This window comes from Agelaius tricolor, unplaced genomic scaffold (genome assembly GCF_023055355.1).
Source record: "Agelaius tricolor isolate 1412-34295 unplaced genomic scaffold, bAgeTri1.0.p SCAF_5, whole genome shotgun sequence".
Taxonomy (NCBI): Eukaryota; Metazoa; Chordata; class Aves; order Passeriformes; family Icteridae; genus Agelaius; species Agelaius tricolor.
Genome location: NW_027269265.1, coordinates 16,826,843 through 16,839,054, shown reverse-complemented (window position 1 = coordinate 16,839,054; position 12,212 = coordinate 16,826,843). Strand labels below are relative to the sequence as shown.

The window sequence follows — 12,212 nt, the reverse complement described above, 5'->3', positions numbered from 1 at the left end:
GGGATAACCTCTGTATTTGGAATTATCCCACATCTGAATGGTACTGCAAAGGTATTCAGTACTTTTTAATTCAAGCTCAGTAGAACTGAGAAATAATTGTAAATAACTCAGAAACTGTCAACTAAGGTGTGCTACTGGGCAGGTATTTATAGCAAAAGCAGATCTACAGTAACTAACAAGTCACCGATCGCTTCCTCAGCAGGTGTCCTCCAAAAAGGAGCTGAAACAAGGGAGAAACACCAGTCTCAAACCTTTAGTGGTCTGGCCAAGAATCCATTTTGAGGTAAAATTTATAGAAGAATTTCAGTTTACTAAGAACATTCACTATGTTCTAAAATTGCCATATAGCACCCATTAATTTTAAATTTGTTGCAAAACTATAGTTTGCAATTAAAATAGTAGAGAAGGCAGAAAGGGGTTTTTGCCATTCTCTCCATGTTGAAAGATGAATAATTTCTCATTTTCATATGGCATCCTGAGAGTTAAGTACCAAACAGACTATATAAGATGCAAGCTTGGTCAAAATTGACAGCATGTTTGCCCTTGTCCAAAGTGGTCGGAGAAGCATAAAAATCAAACAGTCCAATTCTAGAGTGAATTGTAACTCACTTATTATTGTATGTTCAACCCTCCTGTAGTCTTCAGTAAGAAGGTGACAATCGAACAAAAAGACTCCTGGTACACCTTGTATGTTATATAAACAAACCCAACTTCACCACATAGACATGAAAATCAATACTAAGGCTTGTGAAGAGCTGTTGCAGACAGACCTCCAGCACAGTCAATCACATTTTTGAGGGTTTTTATTTTTCCAAGGACAAAAAGTAGAACATCAATCTGTTTTATTTTAGTCTTTATTATAAACAATTCTGTAGTTTTCAGAATGGGATTGCTACATATTAGATAACAAAAACATCAAATGAATCAGTTTTATCTTTTACTAAATTAAATCAGAATCAGCAAAAGAAGTATTTTTTTAAGGATTTAGTCTATTGCAAGAACAGCTTTACAAACATGGAATTAAAGATACACATTTGATCATATATACATAAGCAGCTGATGACACTGGACAGAAACATACAAAGAACTTCTTTGCACATAAATAGATTTTTTAAAGAATATTTCTTTCACATGTGTACAAAATTATTTTGCTTCTATACTGAGAAAAGTTCTTGGAGACAAACAAGGACTTCTAAGAGACAAAAGCCCACACAGGATGTGGGCTGTCATGCACAAAAGAATGTAATAATACAATTTACACAGCATTCTTATACAGTACTTGAGCTTCTTATATACATACTTACAAGACACTTTTGTACATGAGATGCCACCTTTGCAATTGGAATGGCACCTCCCCTGAAAGGCTGCATTAGTTCCAGTGTTTGTATAAAAGATAAAACAAGTTTCAAAAGGCAGCACCACTCTGCAGAGTAAAGGATCCACTGAGCTGCAGCTATAGTGAAGGCAGTGGGTTAATTCTGCTGGCTTCTGTGTTTACACAGCCCAAGTGGGAAAGGTTGAGATATGACCCTTGAAGTATATACAATACCTTCTACAAAATGTCTCTGTGGCTAGAAAAACAGATTTTACCAGATCCATGGCTAAAGCCACACACTTTTGCTCTTCATCTGTTCTATGCTACTTAAGTAGCTTCTATCTTTGGGGGAGAAATCTGGCTTTCATATGATCTTTTCAGTATGGTTATTTATCAGTGGTGGGGCTGAGTTTAGCACACACAGGACCTGTGAAACTTTTCTTTAATGCATGCAGAAAGGGTGCACAGTGCAGCAATGACATGAGACCCTGCTAAGTTTCTGCTGGACTGGGGAATGCTTAGAACCTGTGAGAATCAGGTGCCAAGTTTGCTGTGAGATTAGGTCAGGCTTCCACTTTGTTTTAGGCACAACAGTGTCAGAAGGATGGCGGTTTTGCTCCTTGATTCTCTTCATCACACTTTGTCCAACCAGGAAACAGTACCCAGAGAAAACTCAGAGCAACCTACAGGTGATGCCTTTTAAGACCTGACTGTCTAGATAAATGGTACCTGGACATCAGCCATACCAAACACACATTACAGCTACACTGTGGCTTACACACAGCCATACTCATACCAAACTGTCTGCTGATCCCCCTGGGGGTCAGGAGACCCAGGAGTGCTGTTGGAGCTGCTTCCTCTCACAGGCTCCTCCACAGCCCCAGAGCTGCTTTCCAACAGCTTACCCCGGCACTTGGTAAGTAGGGCATCACCCTGGCCTTGTCCTGGAGAAGTATTTGCCTCAGTGCTGCTGCAAACAGCTCTGGCAGGGGCCACTGTGGCCACCTCCTCAGTACAAGGTGCTGACTTGGGTTTGACTTTGGAGGGAGTATGGGATGCAGAGGAGTAGTGTTGCCCGGCGCTCACACGCTCTTGCTGCTGGACATTCAGACTGCTGCTGGATGCAGTGGGTGAGGCAGAGAACTGATGGAAGGAGAGTGGCCTCTCATCTTTTGGTGGGAGCAGGGAAAGGCGCCTCGCTTCGAGCTGCCGACAGCGGGAATCGACAGCTTGCACGGAACCTGCCACCTTTGCGGACTGCGGCCTCTCCCTTAAGGGTGCCTGGGAGCTCGTTGGCACAGAGGCCCTGGTGCTCTGGCAGACAGTGTCCTTGCCCCCGTGCATCTCTGCTCCTGACTTCTGAGGGCTCTCCTGCCTGTAGGCCTCTGGGCCAGCAGCCCTGAGGAGGTCTGCAGAGGCCAAGCTGAATGCCCTGTTCAGTGACGTGCTCCTCCTGCTGGCGGTTCCAGGCTGCTGAGGCTGTGCCATTTGCCGCACCCCGCTGGCACACTGCTGATGCGCCGGGTGAGGGAGCTTAAGGGACCCTTGGGGGTTTGCCAGAGCATCAGGTTCAACTTGTCTGAGGTTTGGCTTCATGTAATTGTCAGGCTTAGCCGCTCTTCCTTCTTCACCAGCCACAGCCATCTTCACAGTTGGAGCAACAAGACTAGTGGGCATCTTAGCAGCCTCCTTTCTGGATGGCTGAACCAGCAAGTTTCCAGCAGCTGAAGGCTCATTTGCTTTCCTAAAATAATCACCAAGCAAGTCATCTCTGTTTGTGGAGGTGTCCTGGTGTGAGAAAATATGCATGTCACATTAAAAACAACACATTTTGTTTAAAGAATCATGCAGAACACTGTATTCACAAAATCTTCCTTCCCACTTAATTTAAACCAAACACAATAATAGATTTTTACATAGTGGAAACAGAAGAATGTTTAAAATGGGTATAAATCTAACTCAAGGAATAATGTGCTTATTGTAATTAGATTGTGACAACTTGCTTGCCAGGTTAATTGTCATAATTTTAAAATAATTTTGGTTGCAACCTGGACAGCAACTCTTTTGCTTCCTTTCACATCAGCCACTGTCACTTTAACATCAATATCATATTGATGACATCAGACATTGGTATCAGCAGATATCAATTATATCTGTCATATTCCAGAATACAGTTCATCTGGATAACTCTACTGTAACTTCAGGAATGTAACAGAAGTCAATACCTTGGGGAGATGTGCTAGCATTACAAAAAAATTTCATTCCTTCTTCATTGATTCCCTTCTCCTCTCCCATTCAATATACAATGTATGTTAAGAGCTGCATGTACCATACAATGAAATAAACAAAAATCATTACAAAAATTGTTTGCCTACAATGAACTTACAAATTTCAAGTCAGACAATTAACCTGGCAGTAAAAGAGTATTTCATGGGGATGGTCCATGCAATCAAAAAATGGTGATGTTTGAACAGCTGCCACTGTACTATTAGTAAAAGACATGCTCAGAACAGTTAAGGGACATGCTCTCATTACAAACAACAATGATAAACAAGCTAATGAAATTTACTTCTTTACTCTTCTCTAGGGAGCATGTTTAAAGCTTAATACACTTATTTCACTAGTGTTCCAAATATTTCTTCCAGTCAAAAAACTCATTTTCCATAAGCAAACACCATCAATGGCAATAGTGCAGTGTGAAAATTTCTAAGCTCAACTAAGTGTTAAAGTGTTAAAGTTATTTTTAACTTTATTTAAACAGCTGTTACGGACATTAGCATTGCAGAATGACGAGTCCTCCGAAAGCACGCATGTGTAAGAACAAATGCTGCAAATACTTCATGAGCAATTAATGCAAGTGAACTGGCAGCCTTTAAAGTAACAACTAAGAGTTACAGTATGCTTCTGTAGGTATTAATATGCTAGCAAAAGCTGTGTTAAGTCAGGAGCTGTTGCCTTCATAATAAGAACAATGGATACCCTGGGGATATAGAATGAAGCAGATCTCCTATTTCCCCTGCCTGTTCTGTGCCTCATGCTGCTGGGATATGAAACACTGAGGACCGATTCGAGAGACTGCGAATGTTCCTGATGAATGGAAGGACATAGGGAGTAGCAAGAGGGATACAGTGCATCAGCTTCTAACAGAAACTGGTGTAATGAAATCATTTCACTCTCATTTAAACTGCGCCGATGCTGGAAAGGAACAGGATGACAGAAAGAATGAAAATGGACATGGTCAGGTAGTTACAGACACACAAAAGTAATAATTTTAAACATCTCTACAAGCTAAGAATTGTACTTAGGGTAATGAGGGAGTAGGAGGTATATTTCAACATTACTGTGAAAATTCAAGGACCAGAATTTACTGATGCCACAAAATGGCACAGCTCTGCTGATTTCAATTCTTTTACCAAGGCATTCATAAACCAGAAATCTCCATTCACTTACACTATCAATGAACTGTTTTTAAGATACTAACCTGTTCAATAGTGCACTGCCTCACTATTGTACAGCATGTCTGAGCAGTGAAAGACAAATGCCATCTTGAAAACAAACATTTAGTTCTTGAAAAAAGCACTTCAATGAGTGACAAATTCTTGCAGTCATTGAACCAACAGGGCAGTGTCAGTCAACGCACAAACATGGTGAAAGTATCAAAAACTTCCTTCTGCTAGAAGAGCTCTTCTCAAACACACTGATATTTTCAGATTATGAGATGGTTTTAACAACTGCGTATTTCGCACTTTAACTGAAAATTATTCTAGGTTTCATTCCCAATTTTAGATTTAGCAGCCGAAAATTACACAGAAAACGTACCAGTTTATAAATAAAGATACCTGGAGCTGAGAACTGATGATACGAAACCTTGACCACAATTATTTGCTAGCAAAAGTACTTGCAGTGAATTACCTGATTTGCCATAGCTGATAAACAAAAATAAATTAGCAGAGTGCTATATGAAACTAATTTTACCTTAGTTATTGAAACTGTCTCATTTGTTTTGCAAGATTTGATAGTACTTATGTATATGAACAAGGATCACCTTGTCTCTCTCTGTTTCCCTATGCCCTCATCCTCCTAAATCAGCTTTGAACAGTTTTTTGACATCTGGAATGGGCTATCGAGCTCTATTTACTTACAGTTGGTAGAGACAGCCTGTTGCTCTCTTCCAAGAACTCTTCCAAAGTTACCATCTCACTGCCAGGCGAGGCAGATCGCTGCCTGCCTGTGTGAGACTGGGATGGATTGCTCCTCTGTGGTGTATCACAGGACATCAAACCATTCCTGTGGGAGGAGGACTCATGCCTGCTGCCAGGGCTTAAGAAAGCAGCAGCAGAGTGAAGGGAATACGTATCTCGGAGCAAGACTGGTGCCTCTCTGCTTGGCACCATATCTTCACTGCTGAGGCTCTCAGTTCTACCATGGATATGGTCTAAGGAACCTGAGGAGAAGCATAAATACCATTAATGACACTGCTCTGACATAATTTCAGTAGATTTCACACTCAGGTGGGAACTTATCATCCAGGGCTGTTTCCACACAGACTGGGTAGCATTTTTTACCTTCATTTTTTCTCCTACAGAAGCTCAAAGCAATCAGAGCTTTGAAAAATCCAGGACTACTAAATATCTTACAGCACCTTAAACAAGCACAATTACTTCACCAGAAAATAAAAATAGCACTGGGAATAGAATAAAAGCCTTATATTAGTAAGATAATGTTGGGGTGCCTCTTTACAAGCTGTGTGTCATTGAACCATCTCTCAGTCTTGGCTGTGTGATCTGAGAGTTAGAACCTGACAGTGGAAAAGCAGAAAGCGGATTTTTCCCCAGTATCAGGTCTCTTGGCATCCTTGAAGGATGCCCAGTTTGCAAAAGCAAATCTCGAGAGCACCCTGATTCCATGCACAAGCTGTGTGCAGAGTAAGAAGCACAGAGATCTCTTGTTAGAGTCTAAGAGTGGCCTGATATTTCCCACAATATGATGCCAGTCAGACTGAAGCAAAACTCGACTGTCTGCCTTAAAAGCCACCCCTTGCCAGAATCAATCTTAGAAAAGCACTTCTTGCCAGCAGTTTTGATTCCCAAGACAGCCATGTCCAGACTGCATAATCATTACCATTTCAAAACAAGTCTTCAAAATTAATTGGAAGGAAAATGGCATTTTACACACAGTTTCATGGAATTTCACTTCCTGTTTGTCACAACTCAGCTGTAAAAGCTTTACCTTTCAAATTGAGAGGTGAACTACTGCTGGAAGCGTTCCTACTGCTCTCTAAACTGTTTGGCCTGGACACTGAAAAACACAAATCAAGCATTGAACAAACAGATCTTAAGTTCCTTTGATTCTCTAAAAGACTTGGCTACAGTCTCCCTTCTGAAAATAGGACCTGTGCAACTAAGTCACTTTGAAAACATTAACAACATAATAAACACAGGATGCCAAGATCAGGACAGAGTAGAAAACATCTTCATTTTTCAAGTTGTTTAGGATCCATCTTGTTTATCTCATTTTTTGCACAAAGAAACACATTCTGGGTTTTTATAGTAGCTATAAATAATGCAGATATTGAAAAAGTTCAACATTAAGTTGCTGTCTCTTTTTCAGTTTTCTTTGGAAGGAGCTGGTGGCCAGCTTGCAAATTCAGTTTTCTGCAAATTCAGTTTTCTTTAAGCAGGCAGTGCTGTTGCTCAACAGCATTCCCACTGTGCATCCACAAGCCCCACACCAAATTTCTCTTACTGCTGATTCACTCCCTTAAGTAAGGAGTTAAACATTCTCCAGAAAAATCAACAACTAACCTGTAGGACATGCATTAAAAAGTCTGTTGGTGGTGGAAGGCAACTTGCCTCAATGCCAGCATTGCTTTGAAAATTCATTTTGGCAAAATATCCATTAAAAGCTTCAACAGAAAACCAGAAGCAGTTAGAATCCCATTCCCAAAATGGTGCTGAATTACTACACCTCCTTCTGTAATATAAATGCAACTAAACCACTCCAGGACAGCTCATGTGGATGCAATGAAACAAGTCTTAATGCAGATGTTTGGAGCACTCACACATGTTACAAGCTTACCGTGCCGTCTGGTGCTTGCAAACTCCACCTCTGGGGACTGCTCACACAGGTTATCTTCTGAATTATAGCCTGGAAAAGAAATAAAACTTAAAAGGCCAATTGAACATAGAAAGGTTAATCCTTCAGGTCTGTCCCAACACATTCTAGCTGTGTAGAGGACTGAGGTGATCAAGAGGGTTTTATAGGCCCATCTTCTAAGCACTGCACGGGGAACCACTGAAGAACTGACTCTCAAATATGCTCTGCCAAGTTGATGACACTACAAGAGTGAGTAAACCCCACACCTCATCCATTAAACCATTCAGCAGATAAAGCAGGAGTGAAAATATCAGTGCTCTGCTCTTGTACTTGAATGCCACTAGTAGCCTGGCAGGAGCTGTGAAGCAGCCTGCCTGGCACTACCAGCTGCTGTACCAAATGCACACACACCTTTTGGCCTGCTCTGGAGCCGGGAGATGGGGGTGGAAGTGTGCACATGAATGGCTGAGGTTGAGTAAGTCCTGGCACCCATTTCCACACAGCTGGCTTTTGCTGCAGAGTCTGCTGATATTTCAGCATTATCATTGCTGCCTCCATGATGGGAATTCCTTTTTTGCTTTAGGTCCATTAGCACTGGTGGGGAGAGAAGTAAATGAATAAGACTCAATGAAAAATAGCATTAGGGGATTTGTATTTATCTGCCCATACAAACATGACAAACAGGCACAAAGAAACTGCACAACAAAGGCGCTAATTTGGCAAGCTTTTCCATAAACAGTGCAATAGTGGATAGGAAATTTCTGCCACCAGCTTGTCAATCATGTGTGCTCTCTGTAAAGTGTGGGAGTGACAAGGGCTGCTTAGTGCCAGTGGGAGGGTTGATATTATACATGCAACAATTACTGTGAAAGGAGGAAGAAAAGGAGTAAAGACATGAATTCAGAAAAGATAAGTGAGGTGTGAAATTCCCATAACATTATTTCTCGTAGGTGCATTTCATAAGAACTTACTTCAGTAATAAAATAGAATAGGGAAAGAATGACAGTAGTCATGCTCTTACTCAAAGAAAAATAATGCTGATTTGAAAATTATCTATCATGATCCGTGCACTAAGCTAACTGCTTTCAGGTTTATATCTTTGCTGTGGATAAGAGCTCAGTCTTTACAAGGTTGAAACTGCTCTTACAATGTCCTGGTGCAATGATTTTTAAGTGAAGTTCCTGGGATCTTAGCAGGAGAACAACAAAAACTCTGCTAGAATATCATTTAGATTAAGAATCTGAAAAATTATTTTCTACTGATAAAGCAGGTTAATTAATTTCTCGTAATGTCAATGTAATGCTTCAAGGCACACACAGAACAAAATTTAAAACGATTTACTGCAGAAAACACACCTAATGAGATCCAAGATTCTAGATTTTATATATTTCTATGGAATACTTGATTAAGTAAGAGAAACTAAATGTTGAAAATGCAGCAGAGTGCAGCAGTCAAAATAAGCAACTTGCAGAGACAATGGACAGACAGTTCAAAGCACAGAGCAACTGTGAAGTGGTATTAGAGAAATGGACCAATGTGCTGTCATCTTAGGGGGCCCCTGGAAGCTGACTTCATTCAGGAACAGTATTTTCTCCGTAGGTCTGCATGGGCTCCACAGACTGGGCCAGCACTTGCTCTCAGAATTGAAACATATGCCAGGCCTGCAGGGGCAACTACTGGCTAAAGGTTCACATGCAGATCTGTATTTCTAATTGACTTCCTAGATACACTTAACACCTTTCATGGATGCCAAAAAAATTAATTGCCCTGGAGACTAAGATTCTCCACAAATCCCCAGATGGGCAACAAAAACCAGGCTGCTCTGCCAGAGTCCCTGATTGTGCCACTGGGGACAGTTCTCAGAGTGAGAAGGGAAACAAGATCTTCTGGCCTCTCTGCTGAGCCCCCAGAAGCACACTGCCCGTGCTGCATCCAGTTCTCTAACAGGTGGGGACTGGACCTGCACATTCATTTCAGAAGCCACTAGGTCATGAATATTAGGCAACAAGAATTCTGGGCAATGGATTAATGAAGGTTATTCCCAGCCTTAAGAGAACAAATCTACATTCTTCTTCCAAAAAAATCTGTTGAAACTGAAGCAGAAGAAACTGAAACGTCAGCTCAATTCAAGATGAATTTTCTTAATTAGAAGTACAAAACCTTGCTAAATATCAGGTCTGAATGTGAGCATCAAGACACTTGGCTGAGAATAATTTTTCCAGTAGCTTCCATTCAAAGCTAGACTACTCAAAAGCAGAAAAAGGTGTTACAAAACCTTCCTTTTTAAAATCATTTAGTAGCACAGACTATTGGAAAAATCTCTGGAGTTTGAGACTGTATTTTCATTTTAGTAGGACTACCACACTATAGAAAGGATAGCAACAGCAAACCAGTTCAACACTTTAACTGGACACAATGCAAGTACACGACTGCAAGAAAATACTGAAGCGAATAGCAACTTCACTTACTGACAACATGCACCACAGCCAATATACATACGCAAACTGCATGCCATGGGGTCCCCTAAAGTGTGCTGCATTGAAGAAATGATCCACAGTGTGCAATAGTGATTCATCTTCTACAGGAAAAATTAAGTCCATGTTCACTAATCTTTGCTTGTATTTAGAGTATTGTATAGACATGCTGAGTGTCTCTATCAATGTGCGTGTTCTTTTATGGCATGTGGGATTTTTTTTTAATTTTTTTTTTTTTAATATTTGTCAGAAATAAATGAAGATAAATGTTACAGAGAAGGTGTTAGAAAACTCCCAGTTCCGGGAAAGAAAGAATTTCATTAGGAGAGGATGGGATGTCGGAAGAAGACCAGAACCGGAGCCGATTAGAGAAAGACTGATGATTCGATGGAGACTTAGGAGACTTTTCTTTATCCTTGCTTTTGCTTCTCAAAAAGGCAATCTTTTTGCGCTGTGCAGCTAAATTGTTATCACCCAGGTATCCCGAAAAGAAGAAGAAAAAAAAAAAAGTAAAAAAAAAAAGCCTTATAAATAAAACTTAAAATGACTTAACACAGATTAAAGACTACACAACCAGTAAAAACAGAAAAGGCTAAAACAATGACTAACACCTATAATGGAGGACTGATGAATGCATGAATGCATAGCTAAACACATCTAATCTGACTCAGATTAATGTATAGATTAACACATACACATAATATTTAAGCAAGTCCACTGAGAAATTACTGTTAGATCATTCAAAATGTTTTTGCTTTGTAATATAAAATTAAATTGGTGTACATGTTACTCAGTGATAACACTCTCAAATTTCCTATATGTCTCCTAGGCTTTAGTACTGGTGAGCCTCATCTCCACTTAAGTGTGTTTCACGTATCATGAAAATGAATGAAGCCCCAGAGACCTTCTGTTGTCTCTGGCACTCTACAAGGGCCTTGTTCCGTGGCAACCCAAGCCCAACTTCCCATGCTGAACTTGGGATGCATGTTTAACACCTAGAATCATATGGATAATCTTATTCCATAAAACATCTCTTTTTACTTTAAGTGAATAAATGACCTCAAAGAATTAGAGTAGAGAAAGGGTTTTACTCAATCAAAACAAAAGCTTCAGACAGACAGATACTTGCAGTAGTTTATAAGAGTTCTTTTCTCGGCTACTCCCCTTCTGTCTCCCACCCCTCACAGGTGGAAGACAGGAATTATTATTCAAATTTCAATTTCAAGATTGCTTCTTGGAAAGTATTTCTGGAGTATAAAAATCTATATATAGAAGCTGACAGAAATTATCTCAATGGAATAAACAGATCTTGGGACATAATATATTACCTTTAATAAGGGTGAAGAGTATTTATTTTGAGAAACTTTCGTTTAAATTTCCCTTAATTAGGAACATCTGATTTACTGTATAAACTAACTTAACAGAAAATCATTCCCTCTTCCTTACATATTCCTTAGTGTTAAAAAAATAATTTCATCATTTTACATGAAAAAATTCCTAGTTTAATTCTAAATCAAAACATCGTATTGTCTCCATAATTACCACATTATGATGAATTGGTTATTTACAAAAAATGGGTTATTTGTTCTGCACGTGCACCACCTGCTGGCAGTGGCTGTCAGCCAGCTCATACCCCTCAAAGAGCCTGAACCACACACTATTCCATAATCCAGCTTTAAACGCTTTGCTGCAAAACCCCAGTAAATGAGGTATTAGAACAAACTTATTCAGTAACAATGTATTATGCAATACATCTGGGCAAACAGGGGCTGAAGGGGAGAAGTAGTAGATAAAAGGAAGAAAGCAAACTAAAACAAAAACAAACCTATGATCTTCTAGAGTTTACTCAAATTTCTAGCTTAGGGTATTATGCATACTAAAACTTCTATTGTACTAAAAAAAAATCCAAACAAACAACCCGAAATCAACTAACCAAGAAAAAACCACCAAAAAAACCCTAAAACAAACAAAAAAGGACATGAAATATAATGCAATTGGGCATTAACATATCTTATATATTAAATATTTTTTTAAAAAATTCAGCTCATAAATTTAGGCTGGACATTCCTTACCTTTGTTTGAAGAACACCCAGGGCTCTCTCTCTCTTCCACAGGGTTTGACCCTTGAGAGGTATTATCCTGAGCCTCATGTTGATGTTTCAATTTTTGGGAGGCAGATGGAGAGTTTACCATCTCTGGAGATTCAGAATGCCATGTGGAGCTTTCTGCTGCTGGTTTCAACCGCTCCCTTGGGGTCTCCTTCTTTGGCTTGATAAATTTGACTAAGGCTCTGGCTCCAATCCAGGGGTTTTTCCTGATAAAACAGG

The 12,212-nt window shown here is 39.9% G+C and overlaps 1 protein-coding gene across 3 annotated transcripts in view; it reads right to left on the bottom strand.

The window, feature by feature from the left end:
* Positions 1-836: 836 nt before the first annotated feature.
* The window catches only part of CCDC88C (coiled-coil domain containing 88C), a 97,084-nt gene continuing 85,708 nt past the window's right edge, over positions 837-12,212 (bottom strand). The window contains exons 25-31 of one of the 3 annotated variants that reach the window (XM_071426608.1): positions 11,958-12,199; positions 7,823-8,005; positions 7,394-7,462; positions 6,545-6,613; positions 5,458-5,759; positions 4,295-4,510; positions 837-3,103 (exon numbers count right to left, since the gene is read on the bottom strand). In XM_071426608.1, the coding sequence (XP_071282709.1) occupies positions 2,090-3,103; positions 4,295-4,510; positions 5,458-5,759; positions 6,545-6,613; positions 7,394-7,462; positions 7,823-8,005; positions 11,958-12,199 (2,095 nt within the window). In that variant the 3' untranslated portion in view covers positions 837-2,089. The remainder of the gene's footprint in view (positions 3,104-4,294; positions 4,511-5,457; positions 5,760-6,544; positions 6,614-7,393; positions 7,463-7,822; positions 8,006-11,957; positions 12,200-12,212) is intronic. The other 2 variants (XM_071426609.1, XM_071426610.1) reach the window with 2 other exon arrangements.